General features: G+C 40.0%; 1 protein-coding gene across 5 annotated transcripts in view; it reads right to left on the reverse strand.

Moving 5' to 3' along the window:
• CPNE8 (copine 8) overlaps nucleotides 1–24587 on the reverse strand; it is a 107014-nt gene extending 82427 nt beyond the window's left edge. For 4 of the 5 annotated variants that reach the window (XR_012623650.1, XM_074827741.1, XM_074827743.1 and 1 more), the window contains exons 1-3: nucleotides 24448–24586; nucleotides 11650–11690; nucleotides 4223–4269 (exon numbers count right to left, since the gene is read on the reverse strand). Coding sequence is in view for 4 of the 5 variants with exons in the window: in XM_074827741.1 (XP_074683842.1) it covers nucleotides 4223–4269; nucleotides 11650–11690; nucleotides 24448–24524 (165 nt within the window). In the remaining variant the exon portion in view is untranslated. Of the gene's footprint in view, nucleotides 1–4222; nucleotides 4270–11649; nucleotides 11691–24447 lie in introns of all 5 variants that reach the window. The other variant, XM_074827740.1, reaches the window with a different exon arrangement.
• Between the last annotated feature and the right edge of the window lie 972 nt (nucleotides 24588–25559).

Consider the following 25559-nt stretch of genomic DNA (forward strand, 5'->3'; position numbering starts at 1 on the left):
TTAATTATAATTTACTAATTAATTATTTTATTATGACAGTAATTAATTGATTTATTAGTAGGTATGAAAGAAAACATAATAAACAGTCAATTTGCTGTATGCAAACTCCCTGCAAGGTCTCAACAAGTTCCTATGGACTTGGATGTCCATGGATGGAGCCATGCAGTACCATACATGCCTAAACAATCTGGAGCAGGGACTGAAAAAATAGTTACAAAACAAATAGATTTTTACAGAATTAAACAAGATAGATACATAAAAGGCAACTATAAAGCCTTGTCAGAACAACATTATTCATGCTGAGTAATCAGACAATAAAATGGGAGATGAAATTATGCATGAAGAAAAAAGTAACAGCTAACTTAATAAGAAGTTAGGATGGCTGAATAAGCAATGTGAGCACATAAAGGGAGAAGTCTTTCTGTTGATAAACTGTACAGTATAGTGACTAGGTACAGATCATGCTGGTATTTTTTAATTTCCTTACAAACCGGTCACCTTTTCTATCTTGGGATTCCACTACAACCTTGCCCAACTGCCTTCTCTCAGTTTGACAACTAAATCAAGAAAGATGCTTTTTCTTGTCTCCAGCATATTTAATCCACATTTTAAAAAAAAAAATGTTAACAGAATTAATGAACAGGAAGGCCTGAAGAATGGGAAGCCATGAACAATTTCATAAGACACAACAGAAATTTACTGAGGACATAAAATAACATTTGGCAGCTCATGAAGCTGGAAATGAGCATGATGAGGACCACTGAGAGAACAGACTTACAGACAGGTATACAAATTCAATTTGCATCCAATGTCTTCTTACAGTAGATGGACCAGAGGCTCAGAGCCTCGCTCCATAGGCAGTTCCTTAACACTTACCACTGGTGCATATTGTTAGTAAAACTGCAGTTGGTTATTTTTAAAATATTTATTTATTTATTTAACATTCACCTTTGAAGTGCTCCCTCTTGTTTTCAGAATTAACACCCTCTTCAAAATGAAGAAATTCAGATTCTTTCAATATACTACTTAAGGCTTCTGTAGATAACAGTAAGTTATTTCAAATGTGTCCTCACAAAGTAAGGGGAAGTAAATATTTTAAAACCAAAGCTCAGATTCTGATGATACATTTGTTGCCAGTTATATTAATTGAAATACCTGATGCTCACACTGTAAGTGAAAACAGGGAAACTGATTTGAAAAACAACACCACCCTATTTAATTGAGAATGAAAGATTCTGATTCTTTGCTGAGGATTTAGTGTGCAAGAATAACACTGGGTAAAAACACTGGAATCTGTATCACAGGCAAACAATAGTCAGTGCCCAGAAAATATCTACCCTTCATTAAATGAAGGGTTTGATTTAACTATTGTATTGAATCCATCTAAATAGCTTAGCCGAAAGGGAAAAAAGAACACTTCTAGAATAGAGTGCTAGGGAAATTATGGAGATTATGAAATGATTTACTGTGTTTATGATCCCCAAGCATTTTCTGCAGTGTTCAAAAAAAAGTAATTAAGGCAAAAGAAGGAAGAGAACTATGCATAAAAGGATATGGAACAGAAACAAGGTAAAATATGTTGCCATGACTGAACACCATTCTTTAATGTCTACACATATCATCTGGGGCTTATTATTTGTCTCAGTTTTGTTGTCTCCAAACAGTTCCAGGTGGCTTCCACCTCTACAAGCTAGTAAAATATTAAATAAATGTTGAAATGCCACAAAATGGACCCATACACAGAATTTTATTGAAAAACACAGTATTAATGTACTGCAGGCAGAAAAAGCACAAAAATAAAGATATGAGATTTCCCCATCTAACGTATATAACAACTAATCTGCTACCTAACACCTTATTTTGTACTACTTGTATAAATCTAATACACCACAACATATAAAATGCAATTCTGACTCAGCCCCTCTATCATGCCACCCTCTGAATTTTGACTGTCATAACAGCTACTAGGAATGGGATTCTTCTCACTGAACTTTACATCTGACATAGTCGTAAGTGTAGGCTTTTGATCATCACTTGGAGGCATTTCTAAAGAATGATTCATCTGATCTAATTTAGACATCTAAATTAGGTCTGATGAACTGCCCTCAGGATGTTATCTTTCTCCATTAACTATAAATAGTTTAAACAGCCAACTGAGTTGTAAATACCTATAACTAGACCCTCTCCTGATAGACAAGATAGAGCTAATTATTCTCAAAAGAAAAGAAAAACAACATAAAACTTTCTAGCAACCACCCTGTCGAGAGTCTGTTTTAACCCCTGTAGTTCCTAACTGGCATATGATACCATAACCACATGCCAAAGTGCATCCCTAGCCAAGATACTCTCGTATCACTGCGAAGATACAATACAAGCAATAATGGTGCACACTGCCTTGTTCAGATGGTTTTGCTTTGGTCAAGGAGATAAAATGGCAGAAGACAATGGTTGGACTAAATGATCTTCAAGGTCTTTTCCAATCTAGATGATTCTGTGAAGACAATACAAAGCTATAAGGTGGTGACACACTTCAACCATTACAAACTTGGACCTGTTAAAATCGAAAGCAGATGGAATCTTTCCATCAACAATCTCCTAAATCACCTCAAAACAAGCACATGGAACATTTTCTAGGTAAGACGATAATGTTACAGTTCTACTATCAGAACAATTACATTAAAAATGGTTAATACCTATTTTAACAGTTATGCCAGAGAAGTATGAAAATTCCACAAAACTACATATGAACCTTAGACAACAATAAAAGCCAGAATTTCTGACAAAATCCTCTTAACCCTAGACCAGAAAAGGAACTAAATGCTTTAGTGATGATCTAGGCTTCACTACCAAACTGCACCAAGCCACGTAGTCACCTGAATGCCTCAAGATTCCTCTGTTTTCAGAGTTAGCTATCCAGACATTTAGAACTCTGAGTACGTCCACTACTTCTGCCAATTCAATTAAGATTAGTGAATTCCCATTTAGGGTCCACAAACTGACAGTTCTTCACACTCTGTCACATTCCATCAGAGGAATGCGATCCAGTAAGTACACTGACAGCATGTCTAGTACACAGTTCAGAACAAAAGAGAGCAGCAATTTAACTAAAAACTACAAATGAAATAGGTACAATGTTCCATGTATTGTCCAGTTATATGAGCTTTTCTCCAAGCAGGAGACAAACTCAATTCTCTTATCCCGACAAGACTGAAACCCATATCCACCACGTTTCAGCAAAGCAGAAAATATGTTTCTCCAGCCAGCTGGCAAGGACACCAAATATAAGGGAAGAGGTCTGGTTTCTGTGCCCCTGGCCCCTCCACTGGAATTTTTACACAGGAGAAATCATATAAAATACCAGTTCTGAAAACATCAGACCTCCTCTCTTTTACAAGGAAAAACAGTGAGATAGTTCAGTCCTCTCTTGGCTCTATTCTTAGAATGCATGGCCACACAGCGGACCACCTACAGCAAATAATAGTTCCATCCACCCTCTCTGTAAGACAGCTAAAGAGCGCATTTTATCAGCAGAAAGATGACCACCCTTCCCCTAACACTGTCAACTCTTTCAAAGAATAACATTAAAGGAGAAAAATCAGATGATTCAGCACAGGAAGACAGTTCCAGGCTATAAATGTTGATCTGCTGTAGATATCCAATTTAGAGGTACTTGATTTAGTTTCTTAAGAAATCTCTCTCCAGTGTTTACACCAATAGGTTAAGAATACATAATTCAACCTATACATAGTACCCTCCCCTCCCTTGTTGCCTGGTGTGTACTCTATTCAGCAGCACCTAAATTCTCCCAAACACTACACAGGAAAAGAAGATCTCTACCACAACTACAGGCTAGTATTGCTGACACTGACCATCACCACAGTTGAATTCTTCCACGGATCTTGCACTGTTTGTCTTCCTCTCTTGATATCCACAAACTTTGTCCAGACTGATAGCTAAGTTTGATTTCATTTATCTTGGGAAGACTGTAAAACAGGAAACTCATGTATTTTCTCTAATTTTGTTCTCCTTTTTGATGGAAAGATGCAACACAGATATGGAAATTGAGATTACTGTGACTAGGTTTTAAGTGTTTACTGGTACACAAGACTCCCGTTGTTTAGCATGACATTCAAGAGGTTATGACATGCCCTTTTCTGCTAGGGCAAATGACCAGCCTTAAGTATACTCAAAAAGTTTATACATCTATGAATGTGTATCTTACCTCTCTCCATTCTTTGTTTCCAATGGCTTGTGTGTACAAAACACAGACTGTGAAAAGAAAAAATATTTGGTCATTTTCAGACTTTAACATATTCTTAAATTAAGTGAACCAATTTTGTAGTCTGTTGTGCTATTCAAATTGGTAACTAGGACAATCAAATAGTAATGTGTTTTCCCTCAGTTTTCAGTATGCCTAACCAGGTGGTCTAGTTGTTGCAGCAATGAGCTAATAAATAGGGTGGTTCTAAAATGGGAGACAACACTTATGCTTGACCTCCAGCAAATCACTTTACAATCCTTAGCAGTAAAATTGGATAAAAGCAAGACTTCATTAAATGTGGACGGTCTGGCTATCCTAGTTAATCTAATGCATAATTACCCTAAATTATGCTTCCTTCAAGAGATGAGAGAACTATAATAAAAACAAATGAGGACTACTGGAAAAAGACAGGGGAATTAAAAGTGGAAAAAGGAAAAAAACAAACTTCTCAGGTTTTATTGCTTAATTCTGCTTCAAAATATTTATATGTATCTATATCTATCTCGCATATGCAACTTTTATTTTTAAACTAAAACCTAATAAAAAATTTAATCAATCAAGTTTGTCAACCTAAGTTGTTTTTGAAAGACCAAGCAGCATAATCCCACAGGAATCACTCTCCTTACAGATCTGTTTTTCCAGTACAGAACCCACTACACCTTAATCTGCAGCTTCCATCACAGGGACAGGTGACAGAGGTACAGTGATTATAATCAGGTCTTTTAAAAACTACTATAAGTACAAAACATTTGCACTGAAGGAGTACTACAAATTTTATTTTCTACAGTCTTGAACTAGTTGCAGCTAACAACCATAAAGCAATTTTTGCCTGGAACTCCACTACAACCCTTTTCTAAACAATGGAAATACAGATATTTGAACACTTTTTGCCTGACAAATTCTTCTCCTGTGCCAATCATTAATTTTCAGCAGAACGTTAAAAATAATACTGTTTTGGGTTGCAGCCTTGAATAATAAAGGTAGAAGCCTGTTTTTTTTCTCAATGAAGTCCGAATCATCAAAGTACAAATGAAATCAAACTTCAAACTATATTTTCTTCTTACTTGAAAGGTATTTGCTCCACACACACAAAAAATCCCATTAGGCAGTAGCAAATAAGAGGAATAACAGCAAACAGCAAGTTCAATATTTTAGCTCACATAGAAGTTAAAAGTTAATATAATTCAACTTTTTTTTTCAAATAAAATGTCTTTTAGAAGAAGAAAAAGCTTTTACAAAAAATTTTAAAATAGTTCTGTGGAAATGTCTGTCTTTCTCCATTATTCTAAATGAAACCTTGGGCAATCATGCTCCTAGCTTTGGTTCCTGCTTATAGTAGGACGAACCCAAAGCAACAAGCCTATTTTTACAGCACACTCTGGAGTAGATTGCTGAACTATATTACATGAAAAATAAAGTTAAATGGGCAAATGTGAGAAAACAGAGACAAATGGAAGCTATGATATCAGCTACAGAAGTGTCTGAAGGTTACTGAACTTCTGACTAACCTTTGCATCTAGTAAGATCTGTGCCAAGGTAACCCTGGGAGAAGAAGGAAATGTTGTCAAAGGAAGTTTCCGTAGATAAAACCAAGCAAAAAAATATTCTCTAGAAATACCCCTACTGCTAACAGTATCAGGTAGGCTCTCACAAACATTCCTTTCACTTTCCTCTCTGGAAAATCTTTTTAAAATTAATGTTACCAGTTCTGCAATAATGAATATTTTCCAATTTTCAGTAGTTGTTTCCAAGAATGCAAATGTCTTACTAATTTCAAAATCAGATATAATTGTGGATTTTGTCCATATTGACAAGAGCTTACATCTAAGTTTTCAATTAGAAATTTCTCATACCTGTAACCCCAGTTGAGAATAGAACTGAAAATCATTTAGAGGAAAAGCCACTCTACAGATGATGTGCACTTTTGCTATTCAGATATTTGTATTGTCCAGATTTTTCTTAAACATAATCATTTTTCACTATCGATTTGCTGCTTTATTTTTGTACTACATCCTGCCCTGTGTATTAGTGTTAATACAGTAAATCAAGTAACAATTGTGCATTGCAGCTGTGGAACAAAAAAGAATATTAAAAAAGGAGAGATTTAATATTGAGGAGAAGAAAGCAATAATAAAACTGTAAAATATCCACTATCATCAAATTTTCAGAAAAGAAACATTCTGACACTACCTTATCTCCCTAGTTTATGAAGCCAAATAAAAGAATAGCTATGACAAAAAGACTAAAAAAGATTACCATAGGATAATTTTAGTCTCCTACCATAGTTGATGAAATGGGAGTCACACAATATAGAAGGGTTAAAAAACAGGTGTAAAGCTCCACCTTAAAACTAATTCAGTCTCTTTCTCTATTCCTACATTTTGGAAGGCTGCTCACACATGTCTGTCAGAATCCTTGTTTCCAAATTCAGTTTCTTCATAGGCAGTTTACTTTTTTTTTTTTTTTTAATCTTTGGAGGACTTATAGCAAGCAATGCCTATCATTCTCACCTTTTCATTGCTGAGGCATTAGTAGACTTCTATTCCTCTCCACTACCAGTGGCTCCCCAGTGCTCCTAAAGGTATATCCCAGGACTGGGACCACCTCTCTAGTTTAAGAATCATTTCTACAAAACCTTAAATGAGGAAAAAAGAGCTAAAAATTTGTAGTATAACTAGCAATTTTCTGACATTTATCTAGGTTGCAGATGTGGCAGGTACTTTAAATATAGTGAAGATATAGACTAATAATCATCTTGTAATATTTACTGTATCATAAGTACAAGATGAAAGTTTAACAGTGATACATACACATGCATCTCAAACTGACTTTTCAAAAAAAAAGTCAGTCCTAATGAAAGCTATAGAAAAGACATACATTCCAGACTTTCCGATAAATACTTTGCAAAATTAGAATAATTTAAAAACTTCTTCCACCTTTCCTCTAAAGGTCCCCCTAGAAATTTTCAGGAAACCGTCCGTGATACTGATCTCCATCAGTGGTAAGATTCACTGTCCTTAAAGGCTCTTGGAGAGACAGTTTTATAACGATCCTGATAACATACTAATTACAGTAATCTCTCAAAAACTTATTCAAAGTCATATCCAACTGGAGAAATGCAGATAAATTTTATCTAAAGCACCTGACCTGCTCAAACCAGAAATCTAAGGCTTTATGAAGTAACCATAATTTTTTGTGAGAGGGGAAGGAATAAAGTGGGATAAATAGGAAATTCTTAAGTTTCAAAAGCCAACACATCATGCAACCGCATCCTAAAACAGAGCTGAACAACCAGTTCTCCTGTAATCTGGAAAACTGAGGGAGCAATGAGGAAGTTCAGAGCAGCGCATTGATGAAGAGTAATATACTCTCACAAGGAAGCTGGCTGAGAAACCCTTTTGGAAGGTTTTGCCATATGAGCTCTTCCAAGGGAAGATACATACATACCTACAGTCAGATATATTAACATTTAGTATTTTTTAACTCTGGACACTGATACCACAGTGTCAAATTCAAGGTAAATTTAATGAAATCTTGCAATGAAGAAGAGGATGGAGGTGTCAACAGTTATCACTGAGTTGTGGATTCAGTTCCCAAAATATTATAGTCTGCACCTTCTTATTTTCCTGGATAGTTTGGGCATCCCTTACCCTTACCCTTTCCCATTCAATGTGCATATGCTTATCCTTTACCCTGGCAATTACTGTTACATCCAAACTGCTCACCTAAGTTTTCCCAAACATAACAGCACATCTATTCCCTTTCAAGGAAGCCTTAGCCACGGTAAAGTCAGCCTTTTCGCCATGCTACCTAAATCCTTCCATGATCCTGCACTCAGTTCTAGCAGGGGCTCCCCATTACTCTTCATTGTCCAGCTTCTATATCTTCTAGGCAGAGCTTCCTGAAGGCCCCTTTGTCCCTACTGTCATGAGATTCTTCTCATTGTTCCTATCTTACATGGAGGGATCCTCCTATCTTACATGGAGGGATCCTCCAGGGAAGCTTTTACCTCTCCAGTCTTTCTATCAGACTTTCTGTTATCATACTCGGGAGTCACAGGGCTCCACAAGAGGACATTCCATCCTGACCATGGTGCTGCCACTACAACTGCACAGTGGCTCGGTTTGACTAGCCAGTGCATGGGAAGAGAATTATTCTGCCTGTTATTAGATGAAGAAACATGCCAAATTCATCAATCTACATCTCCTTTACAGGTCTTATCCCTGCCTCATCAGGGAAGTACTGCTTTAGCTCATTCTCTCCAAGAATTTTTTTTTTAAAAAAGGGTTTTCTCAAAACTATTCCTAGAAAATACAATCTTCACACTGGAAGAACAGAATGGTCCAAATGCTACAGTAAATCAATATATATGACTTGCTCTGACTCCACTGAGGAGAAAGCACTGTCAGTAAGAGACTTCAGTATTGTTTAAAATACTTCATGGACAAGGCCTATCCAAGTTTGTCCTGTCTATATCTAATATCTCTACATTATTTCTGTAACTTGTCTCTAGAGAGGCGAAGTGCCAGCTTCCTCTTGGTGTGAATATTCTAGATTGCAGGGAAGTGTTCCGAATTGGAATAAATACTAAGTAGCAATTACAGTATCAAAAAAAGACTAAGCAAACCTCCTAAGAGAACTGAGAAATCACAAGTTCCTTTTTAATTTCAGGAGAAGGCTGTTTATGTCGACATGAGAATCAACTATATTCATGTCCCTCTGTGAAAAAGACCAAGAGATTAAAATCAGATTTTCACTATCAGTATGATCCCTAGATAACTGCACTGGAGTTTGAAAAACATACTAGAATTGGCCTACTCAAGTCCAATGAGACCTCAACATACAGAGTGACTCTACATGGTTCTATCTTGTCTGAGATCTAATGGCTGCAAATTCAGTGGGTCTAAAAGCGGATCTTGTGAAAGTTGCATGATCCTGGTTTTGACACCTTTTTTAGCTAACAGGATAAAATTACTGTATACAGACCAGCCTAAGAATAGCCTTTGTCCAAGTAAACAGACACTGAGGAAAGTTATTCTCTATACTTCCAACTACAGAAAAGGCTAGCACTTTTCATACTACATCCTTACCCCTTTCACTTTTACAGTAGGGCCGTATCTCTGTGCTCAACTAAAGGACACTAGGAGCAAACTAAACTTGTTAACAAAAAGACCTGCAGAATATGAAAACTATATATACACTGTTTGGAGAGTACCCACAATCAAAGTTGCTTTGCCAAGTAATTTCTTGAGTGCAAATACAGTATGAGCATCTACAGAGCCAACAGTTTCCCCCTTCTCTCTTTATCAAGGACAGTATTACTGTATTCCACATTTTTGTACTGCTAACCTGATTAGCAGCATAACTGGGAACCCACAACTTCAGACCAGATCTCTAAAGCACACCACCAATTTGAGTGCTTTAAATAAGCTATTTACCAGAAACAAGAAAGCAGTACATTTTGAAAAGTTAGTCAAGGTTATTACACTTTAAAAAATATTTCCATATACCTTGAATCCATAGAAAATACCACCAGTTTATTTCTCAGAAATATTTTAAAGATAGATATTAAGAGTTCTTTAGGCTTTCCTGCCACTGTTTCCTTGTGTCCCTTCCCCAACATGGGTCACCCACCAGCCACTATTGCTTGGGCTTACCCACAGGCCACAGACCCTTCAGAGGTGTACTGCCTTTCACATGGGCTGTCTCCTTTCAAGAATGCATCTCTAGCAGCATATGTTCAGAAGCATGGCTCCAGCAGTATCTTTGGCAGCTGTGTCTCTAGCTCCTAGCTGCTGCTGCTTTTTTTCTAAAATACATTTGGGCAGGAGCACTGTGTGCTCCCCTGGCTGGCAGAAGTTCTGGCAGGCAATGGTTACTTGCATGGCTTTCAGAGCAGACTGGAACCAGCTGTGACAGCCACAGGATGGTTCATAGACTTCCCACACAGGTCACATTGCAGTCCCCAGCTGCGCAAACCCAGCAATTTATGCCTAATACAGTTCCGTATCTGATAAAAACTTGAAGTACTTGTCCCTAATATTATTTGAGCTTAAAACTAGACACCTCATCACTTTTTTGAAAGGTGCCTTGATTCAATAATGAGATCTCTGAATTCAATCTATCAGTGGCAATAGGTCACTGACCACTCTTCAAAACTGTTTAACCTAGACAACTGGGGTTTTATTAGTCAACCAAAAACCAGTTAGTAATACGCAAGACACTCAGTTCTGCTTTTGTATGATCTCCCTACACCATAGTATTGTCTATGTCTCCTTTTTTTAAAAAAATGTTTTACAGGTTAGGAATATCAGAGCTACTCCTAATTTCATACAGCTTCTCTGCAGGAAGTAGAAGCTTTTCCCATCAAAAGTCTGTTGTGGAATCTCTCTCAAGAAACTTTTGGTTAAGAACAGTAAAACATACTCTCACAAAAGTACTCAAATGTTTCATACTGTCACATGACTCAGTATTCAAGGTTAACCCATCAGGACATAGCTACATGTCCAGACACTTGATAGAAGTATATGTGTGTGTCAGGTTATTTCCAATGTCAGTAAGCACAATACATGGTACTCTAAGGAAGAAAAGCCCAGGCTTAAATAAGGAAAATTAACTTTAGAGAGTTGTAGGGAAGACAACATGACCCAATACACCATAATCTAAGGACTAGTCAATTAACACTACAGAAGTACTTTGATTAAACACTATCAGAAAAAAAGAAAATCTTTTGTGGTCTCAGTTCCTTGATAAAAGTTTTATAAAGTGTCTGATAGAGGAAGATAGTCATGAATTTTAAATCAAAAGTCCCATCATATATAAATTCATAGGCATGGCAGTTTTTTGGGATCCAGTCATACATTAATAAAACTTATGGGGAAAGTGGGTGTCACTATCTTACATACCTGAAAACATTAATTCATAAACCATCATACTATTTTTGATCAGGAAAGGTCATGTTTCCCAGAGATTAATTAATTTTATTTTTCAGCGTATGACTAAGATTAGTGGACACGATGTACTAGCAGCAACAAGTACTTCTAGTTTATTTAGAAGTCTGCTTACTAGCTTTGAAAGAAATCTAGAACAACAGATACTTAAAAAACCCCAAACTTCTCTGCAATCATTAATGTTAGGAAAGCGTACATTGACTGCTAAATAGGATACCATGTAGCTGAGGAAAGCAATACTGAATTAAAATTCCAGTTCATATAACAGAAACTGTAAGTGTAACTTATTTAAGAGTAACTTAATTACTTTAAATAATCGTCACAAAGACAATGTAAACCTAACTGACAGTGAAGAAAGTCACCCACCTAATTTTTAACCCAGTGTTTATGCATTTGGAATATATGATGATGAGAAACAGTAAAATGCTATATACTTACTCGGATCAGATTTAGAAAATGTATCTCTGTCCAAAAGATTTCTGAAAAAAAAGGATAAAAATAATCTTACTTATAAAAACCAGTGAAAGATACACATCAGATACCAATGCATATGTTTTTAACAATTTTGATCAAGAGTCAGCTTAGTTTTCTGCCCTCCTATGTAGGATTTACTCAAAGTCAGTCAGCACTAACACTTGAGTCGTCTTACATTTCATTATATTATACATTTTGAAATTGAGCAAACTGTGGCTCACATACTCCAACACCATGAAGTGAAAAGCAACATATGACAGACACATTAAATATATGATGGACATCGGGAACAGAAATACCTTTAAACCACAAACGTCTACCAGAGATTAACTTGCTAGCTGAACCAAAAAACTTTAGACTTTACTTAAGAGAACAGCTATGAGATCTCAAAGCCATCAGGTTCCGTAAGAATCTGTCATGGATGAGTAAGGTAAAGAAAACTAAAGCATAAACAGGACCTACATGAAAATTAGAAATTTTCTAAATATCTACAAAATACCTAGGAATAAGTAGTAAGAACTAATTTCTTTGTTATGTAATGCAGTCCCAGTATCGTAGCCACACTTCAGGCAACTGTCAATGGTACACAGGTGAGGAGACTGAAATTAACAATAAGTCTAGAGAATCAGGACTGACCAGAAAACCATTCTCAAAATAGTTACCAACATTTCATCATTCAAAAATAAAAATTTAAAATAAAATTTAAAAAAAATCTTGACAAAAAATGGTCTAAAAACAGGATGCTATTGAACAGGGACAAGAAAGAGCTATTAAACTTAAGCAGGCAGTTTAAGTTAGGTATTAAACTGCATAACACATGCATAGCTGCATATAGCTGGATATACAGCAGTAATGTCAAAAATGGTTCTAGACATCACAGTAGATCACAAATTGAATGCAAGTCAGGAAACTTGTGCCTTTGGGAAAAAGGCATACTGGAATACATAAACAAAAATGCCACTTTAGCGTAATTGTCTGGTCTTCATAACACTGGTAAACACTCAATTCAAGCAATCATGTTTTGAGCACTACAGTTTCTTGCAATTTAAGACAGACATGGAGCCAGCAGAGTCCAGCGGAAGCAGAAATAATCAGAAGTCTACAGAATATGAGGAAAACACTGCTGCAAATTGAAGCTGCTCTCCATGTAGACAGAGCAAGTAGGAACAGGTTTAACCCTAAATTGAATCTTCTGCACTGCAGGTGCAGATGTTGAAATTTATTCCATTGTTTTACCTTCTTTCATTGTTAAAGGTGGCCAGACATCATGTGAAATCTCCACCACTGAAGGTCTTTAAGAACACGTTAGGTAGCTACAAGTCCTAATAAGTTCTTTGATTCTACCCTGGAGCAAGAGGAAGGATTAAATAACAGTTTACAACCCTTACAGCTTATTATTTTTAATAATTAGTACAGCCTCTTCAAAGGTCACCATTTATTACTCTCATTGAGATCCAAACCACATTATTTTTGTGCTACTGAACAGTGCTGAAACGTGTATTAACATGTTGTTCAATACACACGTTCTAAGCGCGCTGTCCACTCAGACTTCAACAAGGAAAAGATATTGTATGCCCACTTCAGTTATTGCCAAGTCCACATTTCAGAACAAGCAATATGAGCAAAAGACAGCTTTAAAAGAACATTGGATGTGCCTGTTTCATTTACTTTAGCCAAAGTAGGCACTAGGATTAAAATTAGTATTCGTGAATGAACCTGAAGTCTGCACATGCTACTTACTTAGAACTTCTCTAATCCATTCAGAAGTGGGATTTTTATATATGCATTTAATTGTACTTAGACAGAGTGTATTCCATCTTAACCAAAAATGTGCAAATATAAATTGAAATATTAACCCAGGAAAATCAGCAATTCCAAGTCTGTATTTGACAATGACCACTACAAACTGTTTTAAAAGACAGTACAGTAAGTTTAGCAATATCAGAATTGCCAGTACAAAATGAAAATTGCCTCCTATTTCTCTTTAATTATACATACCTAGATGTGCCATTAATTCATGGTAATTAGAATTGGTTTTATTATCCCAAAATGAATTGCTGTAGAAACTTAGAATTAGGGTTATATGAAAGAAATAGTACATTAGGGTTTGGGATATGCCTCCTGTGATCACCATTAGGATTCCAAGCAATTTTAAATCCTCTGTGTAAATATTATACCATGACGTTACAACTGGCATGTTACTGTTTGTGAATGCAGACTAAGATTAAACCATTTTAATGAATCTTATACTGAGCTTTGAGGTTTTTTTAATATTTCCTGCTTTTATTTTGTTCCTTTTTAAGTTTTCTCCCTCTGTTTTCCCATAAGAACATAAAGACTGGCCATACCACGTACTGTAAAGCTCAGTCTATCCCAACACTCTTATTCCAGGCGTTGCAAAAAGTAGCCACCATGGGAACAGCGTGAGAACAAGGTAAGAATCTGTAATACTTCCCAAGAATGTTCCTGGTCACCAACCATTAGCTGCTCAGGGACTTCTTGAATTAAGAACATTTCTACATAGACAGTATCCCTGAAAGGATTGTAAAGGTGAGATACCAAAGTTTAACATTGTAGTTCAGGTCAGTAAGTGTCATTAATTCACAGTTTTGAACTAATACAGTTTGTAATATCCTTAATTCAACCCTTCACACATTTTACCATAAATAAACAATGTCTTCAGCAAAGTTTGCAGACATGTCTGATTTTCCAAATCATTAATAACCAACCAAAATAGCAACGTAAGAACTTAACAAGCTGTTCAAGCAATGCAGCCAGTTTCAGAAGGAAGTTAAAGACTAGTGCCAAGAGGGGAAAAAAAAAAAAAAAAAAGTCTGATTTGTCTGCTAAATCACCTAACAGCTCAAGAGACTGCTCAATTTCATTTGTGCGTTTTCATTTTAGGGGGGAAAACAATCAAAGTGCTCCTTTAAATATATGAAAACTGCATGGCACATAAGCATAGGACAATCTACAACCAAAAGAAATGCTAAAAGCTAAAGAAGAAAGAAGACTGGATGCATTTCTGGAACTTTATGTAGTCTTTATGCCCTTAATAGTCAGTGGCACTTTCTGCACAGGCTGAGCAATACAGGGAGTATTTCTTTCCCTTTTTCCTGAGAAAAGCATTTCTCTTTGGTACTACATTATTCTGACTCATGAAACAGTCCTAGGAAAGCTCATGAACTGAGAAACCAGAAATACCTGAAACTTCTGTTTCTTCCTCCTAATCAAAGTATCAAGAGAAACAGACTTCTATTTTGACTGAATATGTTGAGGAATTGCTATCAGTTATGAGGAAGAAAAAAAGAAAAAAAGAGACATATGGTTTTACCTGGAGAAACACGCACATCAAATACCTACAGCAAACAAGTCTAGGAACATCTGTGCAGACAGTATTATCCTACCATCACAGATCCTAAGGAATTTACTCTGCACTTGCCTATTCTGGAGTGGACCTTTCAAAATAGTTGCAATAGCATAGACGACAAGGGAAAAAAACAAATAGCAGCAAAACAAAGTAGCAGTAACGCCTACTTAGTCTAAACTGGAAAGCACAAGACGGATTAGAAATTCTGGGATAAAGATTTATTTTTCTGTATAATGAGAGCAATTTCCCCAGGGGGGAAAAAAAAAAAAGTAATCAGTAAATATGAAAAGTTAAACAGATTTAGCTATGCCTTGCAGAGAATCACTTCGTTCATACAGTGTCGTGAACTCCATAAATATTTGTCAAAATAAGCGTTTCTGCCCAGTGCCTTGCTTCAAAAATTGTTTCAGAATAAAATAGAATATTTCAGTTGGAAGGAACCTATGACAGATGTCTAATCCAACTGCCTGACCAAAAGTTAAAGCATTAAAGCTAAGGGCATTGTTGAAAAGCCTCTTAAACACTAACAGGTTTGGGGCATTGACCACCTCTCCAGGAAGCCTGTTCCAGTGTTTGACTACTCTCTCAGTAAAGAAATGTTTCTTAATGTCAAGTCTTTTGTACTACGTTTAATGTAAAAGCATCTTATATGTATAAATCAGATACTTCAAGATTCACTGATCAGATACTTCAAAATTCAAGATTCTAGTTAGCAGTGGTAGCTAAACAGAAATCATTACCGTCTATGTTGCTTTGTACAATCTCATGTATTCTATGCATTATACATATGTTGACACAGACTGACCTATATTAAAAAGTAACATTTACTCACCTTCTTCACACATACTTTGCTTCAAATTCGACCTTATTTTAATGATCTGGATATCTGAATATCTTAACTTCCTGCTCTGTAATTTTTTTGTTTTAAAATTAACCCTTTGTTAAACAGTTGCTTAGCAGAAGTAAATCCAATTCCTCCTTCAGAAATGACAGAATTCTGGCACTGAAGAACAGACCACAGTAACTATAGAACTGAACATTTTAAAATCTATTTCTCTAGTTCCAAAAAAACCCAAACAACTGTGTTCATATAACTGGAAAAATACTTATTTATACATTGCTTTCAACAGCTCTGAAATCCTTAATGATAAAAGTGTGGTTTACTTCAGATGAATTTGTCAGAATCTCCCCAAGTGTAAAGGTTTTATGTTTCTCTTCATCTTTAGATTACATTTAAGTGCAAGCATAGATTCCTTGGTTATGAAATAAAGCACTCAGCAATTTCCAAACACAAAAGTTAGTTACCCATACAAAATTATTTTCAGAAAATATACATTTTCTATATATTATATTCTCATATAAACATACACTACTTTTCTCACAGTACACTCCATGGGAAGAGGAATTGTCCCTAGTTCTTTAAACAGTTAATTAAACAAACGCATTTCTGTTTCCCTCACTTAATGCCGGGCTCATGTGCCTTTTTCAAGGAAGATCCTGAAAAAAAAAAAAAAAACGATGCATCTCCTCACTTTTTGCTGTGCAGAATAATATCTACTACTATTTGTAACATAATTGTATTACCTCCCACTAGCCACTGTCCCTCAGCCTTAACTGATATTACTGGATTTACAACAGTGAGACAACATATGATCCAAAGAGCCTACTTGGGTGAAGAGTCCACTTGACTTCACAGAATCATAGAATACCAGGTTGAAGGGACCTCAAGGATCATCTGGTCCAAACTTTCTTGGCAAAAGCACAGTCCAGACAAGATGGCCCAGCACTCTGTCCATCTGAATCTTAGAAGTGTCCAATGTCAGGGAGTCCCCCTGGGGACATTATTCCAATGCCTGATTATTCTCATTGTGAAAAATTTTCCTCTTGTGTCCAATTGGAATCTCCCCAGTAACTTGTACCCATTACCCCTTGTCTTTTTCATGTGACTCCTTGTAAAAAGGGAGTCTCCATCTGCTTTGTAGCCACCCTTTAAATACTGGAACATGGAACAAGATAAGGTCTCCCCTAAGCCTTCTTTTCTCAAGGCTGAACAAACCAATTCTATCAGCCTTTCCTCATGTGGAAGGCTTCCCAGTCCCTTGATCATCTTTGTGGCCCTTCTCTGGACCCTCTCCAGCCTGTCTACATCTTTTTGGTATAGCAGGGACCAAAACTGAACACAGGATTCCAGGTGTGGCCTGACGAGCACTGAGTAGAGTGGGATAATAACTTCTTTATCTCTGCTGGTGATGCCCTTGTTGACACAACCCAGCATTCTGCTGGCTTTCTTTGCCACTGCAGCACACCACTCACATTGAGCTTGTAGTCCATCAGGATCCCCAGGTCACTTTCCACAGAGCTGCTCCCCAGCCAGGTAGACCCCAGCCTGTGCTGCACTCCCGGATTATGTTCTCCCAGGTGCAAGATCTTACACTTGTCCTTACTGAACTCCATAAGGTTCTTGTTAGCCCACTCCTCCAGCCTATCCAGGTCTTCGTGCAGGGTGGCTCTCCCTTCCAAAGTGTCCACTTCCCCACTCAGGTTGGTATCATCAGCAAACTCCATCAGGGTACACTTGATCCCATCATCCAGATCACTTATGAAGACATTAAACAGTGTTGGGCCCAATATCGATCCCTGGGAGACCCCACTTGTGACAGGCTGCCAGTTTGAAAATGAGACTTCTTGCAGAGTAATTTCACAAACAACTTTTCAGTTGTAGTGCTAAGCTTAAGTAGTGATCCTTCCCTGGCTATTTACTTTCTCCTTCTGTATTCTGTCAGAACACAATAAAAAGCAAGCTATTAGCCTCCAGATCACTAGATTCAAAATGCCTTGGCCCTAAAAGCAGATTAGACAATTTCTCAGAATTTTATCTTCTTGTACAAATAACTGGTTCTCTTTGGAAAGGCTCACAGGTGAGAAAATGGTGGTTCTCCTGACTAAGAGGCAATTAGGACAACCTCTTTGCTTCTGTTCAGATTATCTCCACTCTTTGGGGCACTAGGAGGACTGGGAAGAAAGCAAACATATCTCTGATATGCAAGCTTAAGAAAACATCCACAATACCTCTTTATAACCTTTGCAGAAGTAATTGACTCTTCTTGTTCACAAGAAGATGAAGAAATAATTTTCAGCCTCCCAGTAACTTTCACTGTCAATTTAAACATATATTGGTTCAGAAGCCATTCTCTTGAGGGAAAAAGAAAGGGAGAAGCGATAAGAAGGGTTAGACCAGCAGTGCTTCCATGAGTTTTAAGACAACCCACAGAAAGTTTTCTCTGGCTAGATGTATGCAAACAGTTTTAGGATAAAACCTCTATTAAAACTGCTGACTACTCCTGAGGGTTAAAAAAACCCAAAGGAATTGCCAAGTTTTATTTAAACATAGCAGTAATTTTGCAGGAATTCTGTGGAAACAGACAGGAAGTACTGGATTATGAAAAGATTACTCTTGCAGATGAAGCAGACCTGAATACAATCTTGGATCGTTCCAGTTTAAATTAAAAAATTCCATTTAGGAATATCACAAACTGGTTGAACTCTGCTTCAGTATCAACCCAATTATTATGTGAAACCAACAGAATGAACCATCTACATTTATGTTTCTAAGGCTGGGCAGGTAAACAGTCTCTGGCTCTGAGCTACCAGTGACTTATCCTTGGGGATGGCACTAAGGATTGCTGGTGGTCAAAAGACCTAGTCAATCTAGTGTGAATTCACCAGTCCTTTCCAGGTACTTTCACCCAGTCCACCCAAATCCATGGATATGCTGTCCTATTTTAGACCTGATTTCTTTAGGAATGTATAGTTAATACAGTGTTTCATTAATGTATAACAATAAAACATACAGATTGGTTCTACACAGTTTTTCTGAAACAACTCTTTAAAAGGTATATATCGAAGAAGTTATTTACAAAGTAAATCAATGTAATACTCCTCATCCTTTCTCAGGCATTGCAGGGATGGTGGTGGGTGAGGCACTGCTTAGATCGGCAGAGAAAGAAAGAAAATGAGGAAAATAATACTACTACAGAAAGTCTTCACAATAATACATTCAAAGTTGTTACACACTTCCTAGAACCTAGCCCTTTTCCTGCTGTCAGACTTTCCTTTATACCACCCTTCTGAGGCCTAAGATTGTTGGCTTCAGCTGCAGAAGGGTGTTACAGTGAGCCATCCATCAGTGTCCTACATCCTGTCTGGGGAGAGGCATGAAGTTTACAGTGGTGGCAGGGGTGGAGCAGCTGGTCTCAGAAGGAGTATAATGTTGATGGCTTATTCCTCCCCACTCTGAGGATCCCCACCTGGGCTATTTTTCCAACATGCTCTTACATCTCACTCTTGCTTCAGTGGCCTGCAACTCCATTTTACATCCACAATTACTGTATATAGCATGTATCACAACTACTTGGGACTTGCTCTTTCAGCTCTTTTGGTTTTGCACAGCTCCCAGCCTGCACGTCTTTATCAACCACTGGTGACCTCTTTACAGCACTGGGGTCCCCAGTGGCATCTTGAGCCCCTTCTTTTCAGCTTCTGTTCCTGCTCCTCCACCCTGCATCCTGTGTCTCCACATGTAAGGCTTCTGCTATCACACCACATCAATGCTCTATCCTGTTCTTTGAAGATCACAAATACATCATTATACACAGAATAACTACTCGCTACTACTGTGTGTAGAAAGGAATAAAGTTATACCACACAATGACACAAAGACAAGCCGAAGTGAAACTAACTAAGCGGTAGCTAAAGGGTCATTAGAAAAAAAAACTGTTTGGGTTTGAAGCTGAGCAAACCCAAAGTTCCATGTAGGCAAAGACAAGTTTAGACAAAACCTGACAAGTCCTGAGACTTGCACCATTAGTGTGAAACCTGGGTCCTGTCCCTAGCAATCACAAGACTGAATTTACAGAGCAACAGATCTGCTTTAAATTCTAGAAGTCACATGGCTGCATGCTTAAAGTTCAAACAGTATAGACACATAGGTGAAAACCAAACCATGTAGGCTACCAGGAATGCATACAATTAATGCATTAATGATTAATATTTCAAAATAATCAGGAGATAAGTACAGTGTCTGGAGACAAGTGATCTTGCCAGAAATCAATGCCTAGGACAATCAAAGATATAACACACTTCTGGGTACCGCAGCCAACAGGAAATGGCCCTGGTTAAGACTTTCAAACTCCAATCAGAAGGAAAGGCAAAAATTCTGAAGTAGTACGTTTTGTTCCTCTGTGCAAGAAACTTGAAATTAAATTATCTTCATTACTGAGAATAGGAGTTGCTTAATTCCATTTAGCCCATTCATTAATATTAGATTTCTGTACAAATTGTGAAGTGGCATAGAACTGATCCAAACCAGGCATGGGCAACCAATTGTACTTCTGTTAAATTAACCATGATAAGGAGTTTATGCGGCCTTTATGCACATTATGCCTGGTGTGGGAATACAGCCAGTGTAGAGACTATCCAGCATAAACCCAGGACAATGAGGACCGACTGCTTAACTGAGCATAAAGCCTAGCAGAGCAATACTATCATAACAAACTTTCTGAATTAGCAAAGTGACCCTGTACTGTGTCAATATTTTACAACACTTTTACCATCTTTCAGATAACCATGTCACCTTTGATACACTACTAGAGGTCATAAAGTGATCAAACTACAGCTTCAATTTCCTATAGATATTAAAAAGTTACTCTCAAGAAGATAATTCTGATTGATAACTACTCGTTCAGTAAGTAAATAAACATTAACATGAGGCATAGTGAAAATCTTGGCCTTTCTTGTAAGATACAAGTTTCATAAAGGCTGTGGCTCAATCACGAGAATATGAGAAAAAACCTAGGCTGGTCCACACAGTAACCACGAGGAGCATAAATCACCATAGATCACAACAAAAAATTAAAAACTTGAGAGCCCATTGAACTATGTTTAATTTTGTATGTTCACACACAGCACAAACTTCAAGATATGTGATAATCATAATCTACTTGTGTTCTCAGCACTAAATATGCTAATTCAGTCAACAAGATAGTAACTGCACTGATAATAGGGAGGACGGGAACAGAATATGAAGTTTTCTGAAGATTTAACTAGATTGGAATCAGTGAAGAATATCATCAGAGAGGGAGATACAGGATGACAGACACATGGCCTGAAGCTTACCTCAAGCTCACATAGGGCCACAAGTTTACACAAGTTTACGGCTGGTAAGTGAAGATTTAAGTCTAGGCACACACCTATAATCAGTATGCAGCGCAAATACCCCTTCAGAAGAAGTTGAACCTTTGGGCTGGAAAACAGTAGTGGATTAAAAGATAAAGAGCAACCAACTGGAGGGCCAAGGTCCTGATCCTTCACCACATGACAATTGTCCAAAATTATGCCAGGCCGCAACAAAGAAAGATCACATAGCAGGTGACAGTGAAGTTTTCATCAGACCATGGATGCCCTTCGGGGCATGTGATGAAGGGAGCTACGGGGCACAGAGGGACATGGCTACTACAATTGATCCAGACAATAGTGGACTAGTACCAACACCAGAGGATTCTCTGGGATGACACTTTTAAGTTGTCCTGCCACATTAGATCTGGCTATTGAGCCAAATAATAGAGATTTCTGATTAAAAAAAATCTTGGAGGTTTGGAAATGCGTATCTTACAAGAGTCAGAAAAGAATTGTGAATCATTTGGTAGGCACTGAGTAGTAATAACTAGAAATAATTAAATTCACTCCTTGCTTTTCTAGCATTTGTAAAACTACAGACAATGCTGGCATTCAATAAGCCATGGGAATCATATGAAAAGTTTTTAGTCATAAAGAAACCCCAGAAAGAACATCACCTGATATCCAAAACATGTCTGGATTTTATATTTTCATAGACAATTTCTCATTCTACGAGATGCGCTTCTCCTAAAGGCTACCTGATGTGCCCCTGAAGCTAAAACAGGCTGGCTTGTAGAATAAGAAGTAGCGCAATGCCATCTGCAGAGTACTGGAACCTGGCTAATTCGATAACATTGACCGTATGGGCATGCAGGGCAAATTAACTTGGGAAGTGCTGACAGATAAACCATACAGAATAAAAAGCTAAGTGAACAGAAGCTGTATCCTTACTGAATAAGAAGAAAGAAAGGGAAAAAAAGAGACAACAAAATATTATCTACAATCAGAAATTTATTTTGTGGCACAAACAGCTTGCACTGCTTCACTGACCACCAAGTTACACCACCTGTACAAATTGGAAGAAGTTCCCATATTTCCTATAATGAAAACAAGCAAAAAAAGAAAAAATCTAGAAAGAAAGAATAGTTATCAGCTGATAATTGTTGATGTAGTATAGCGACCAAATTGGTTCTACAACTCTTCAGGCATCAAGGGAAAACTAATCTCATGACCCAAACTATTTTAAAAGCATTGCTCCAGTTATTAAGGAATACACAACTGCTAATTATTACAGATTTTTCAGCATTCTCTGAACTTTGCAGTTTGTTCTTGCTGTATTTCACAATTTCATTTAACACTACTTTTTGAGAGCTTTAGCCAATGAATGTGTTTACAGATGAATCATAAACATGTGTTAATCATTAATCTCTGCCCCAATGACATTCATTTTACACTCAATTTTGAAGCAAGATTTTGTAATCAAAAACTGTCATTCCAGCACATAAAGAAGAAAGGAATCACCACGGAAATTCCCATCCTTCTGCACTTGACACTGAGACATATCAGGATGGGAGGCCATTTTTTTGAACAAGAAAAAAAAAAGCAGTTTTAACAAAACAGACGTGGCTTTTGAGGATACCTACAGAGAAATTAACATTATAAACTATATACTGAAATTACTTACAAGTAAGGTAACTAAGGTCAGAACTGACTGACTGTGTTACATACCTACATTTCTTCAGGACTATCTGACAGATTCTCAAATCACTACAAAACTAACGTTTGAAGAAAACATTGCAGGTATAGACAATACCTGGAATGAAAGAAACTCCCATTTTGAGTCAACTGGGTCAAATCCAGCATAAATGTTCTGACATCTGCAATGTGACAGGTTATTTGAATATAAGAATCAAAAAGTAATACTAAAGGTCCTGGATTGCTTTTACACATAGCAGCATGTCCTTCATGGGATCAGAGTTGTCTGTAGTTGTTCCCAGTGAACTTTGCAGAGACAGGCAGTAAGTACATCAGGGTGTTCATATGTCAGCCTAGTGACTGCTTCAGTATTGTAAATTCGCTCTTACTCTATTTCTCATCGTCTCAGCCTTCTTTCGAAATGCACCCTTGGTAAAACATCAAATCATATTTTATTTACTAAGAGAGGGAGTGGTCTGACAATTTAAGTTTAGAGCATTGCCATTCTGTCCTCGGAGAAGTAGTGTTAGCAGCAACTCCCGACCAGCTTACATTAGAAAATGGAGCAACGGACTGTAGCACAAACTTTGTCTCATTTCCCATCAGGAAACAACACTAACAGTTCAAATTATCCACTAGAAGCTGCCAACTCCGCTGGTGAAAGGAACCACTGCTCTACAACTACTAGGGAATACTTCAGGAAGCCGCGGAACGTGAATGAAGATATGAATGTAAAAGCCCACAAATAAAAATAATTTTAGACCTCTAACACGAAATTCTCTGTGCTCAAAGGAAACAGCAGGATTTTTGAAACACCGATAAACAAACCATGGCCAAATAAACGTCCAGGAACATAGGCTAGGTTTTGCGTTTCGGGTGGGCATTTTTTTGATTTACCGGCAGCAGTGTTACGGTAAAACGTGACAGGGTAACACGCCCGGTTTCGTAACAGTTTTGCAAGAGAGCCCTAAACAACCCACGAAGGGGTTATTCCGGCCGTGCGCTCCCCCCGTCCCCACCCGCGGCACTCGGGACAGCTCCCGAAGTTAAACGCCGCCGGAGGAAACGCCCTGCGCGCCCCGCGACGCGACTGCCGCTGCCCCGGCCGGCCGCCCCGCGCCCCGAGAGCCACCGGCGGCATCTGGGGCGGCAGCAGCGGCCCGTTTCGGCCAAGCCGACCGCTGCCCGCGGCCGCTGCGGGAGTCGGCGCTTCTCCCCCGGGGTCCGCCGGCAGCTCCCCTGCCGCGGGCCCGCCCCGCGGGCCGGCAGCCGGCCCCTGGCTGCTCCCCGGCGCTGCCCGAGCCTGAGGACTGACAACTTCCCGGCGCTCGCCCCGCTCTGCGAGGAGAGGAGGGAAAGCGCCTCGCACGGCGCCGGGCATGTGGAGCGCAGCCCCGCGCCCGGCCGCGGCCGCTTCTCCTCCGACACGCCCCGGCACACGGCGCGGGGCAGCCCGCTCCCCTGCCTGCCCCCTCCGACGCCGCGGGGCGAGCGGGCAGAGCGGCCCCAAGCTGCTGCCGTACCTGCAGGACACGGAGAGCTCCACCTTGGTGGCCGGGATGCTGGAGCTGAGCACGTTAAAATCCCCCACGGACGCCATGTTCGGAAACCCACCGCTCCTGCCCGGCTCCTGCTGCCCCGCCGGCTTCTCCAGCCCGAACATGGGGCAGCGCAGGCAGGAGGGAGCGAGGGAGGCAGGAGGGAGCGAGGGAGGCAGGAGGGAGCGAGGGAGGCGGGCGGGCGGGAGGCCGGCGGAGAGGGAGGGGAAGAGGCGGCGCTAAGCCGCCCTCCAAGCGCGACGCCGCCGCCCGCGGCGCGGAGCCCCGGCCCGCACCGCCGCCCCGGGGCTGCCGCCGCCGCTGGGGGAGCGGGGCGGTGACGTCACCGCAAGCGGGAGCCGCGCGTGACTGCCCCAGCCCGGGGCGCGCGGGGCGGCCGACGGCCGGGGCGAGGGGCGGGCGCGCGGGGAGCACGCGGCGGCGAGAGGGCTCCTCAGCAGCGCGCGCCGCCGCCCTGCCCCGCTCGCGCACCGGAGCCCCCCGGGGAGGAAGCGGCCGCGGGGCGGGCGCGGCGCCGGCGGGTGTGGGGCGGGGAAGGGCCCCGCTGGACGCTCGCTGGGGGCGGCCGCCGGCGTCTTCGCTCCCGCGCCTCCCCGGTCTCTTCCTGTCCCGGAAACTCCCGTCCCGTCCCGTCCCGTCCCGTCCCGTCCCGTCCCGTCCCGCAGGTTAGCCGGGGAATTCGCTCCTTCCCTGTTTGCGAGCGAGCGGGCCCCGAGCAACTCCCGGCCTCCGCTGGAGCCGGCGGCTGGGGAGAGCGCGGGCGGGCCGCGCCCCGGCCGGGAACGTCCCAAACTTCAGCGCCCCGCGCGCGGGCCCCCGGCGGGGCAGACTCGTTCTCCCGGGCCACAGAGGAGGCAGCAGCGGGCAGCGAAGGCCGGGGCCGTTCCGGGAAGCGCCGTGCGGCAGGGCAGGGCAGGGCAGGGCAGGGCAGGGACCGGGCGCGGTGGCTCCGCCGCTGGGCGGGCGGACTCGGCGCCGCCAGGGGGCGCCGCAGAGGGGCCGCGCGGGGCGGAGGGGTTGGGCAGCCGGAGCGGCGGCGTGTCCGCGGGGCGATCGCAAACGCGGGGAAGGGAGAG

Source organism: Strix aluco, chromosome 5 (genome assembly GCF_031877795.1).
Source record: "Strix aluco isolate bStrAlu1 chromosome 5, bStrAlu1.hap1, whole genome shotgun sequence".
NCBI lineage: Eukaryota > Metazoa > Chordata > Aves > Strigiformes > Strigidae > Strix > Strix aluco.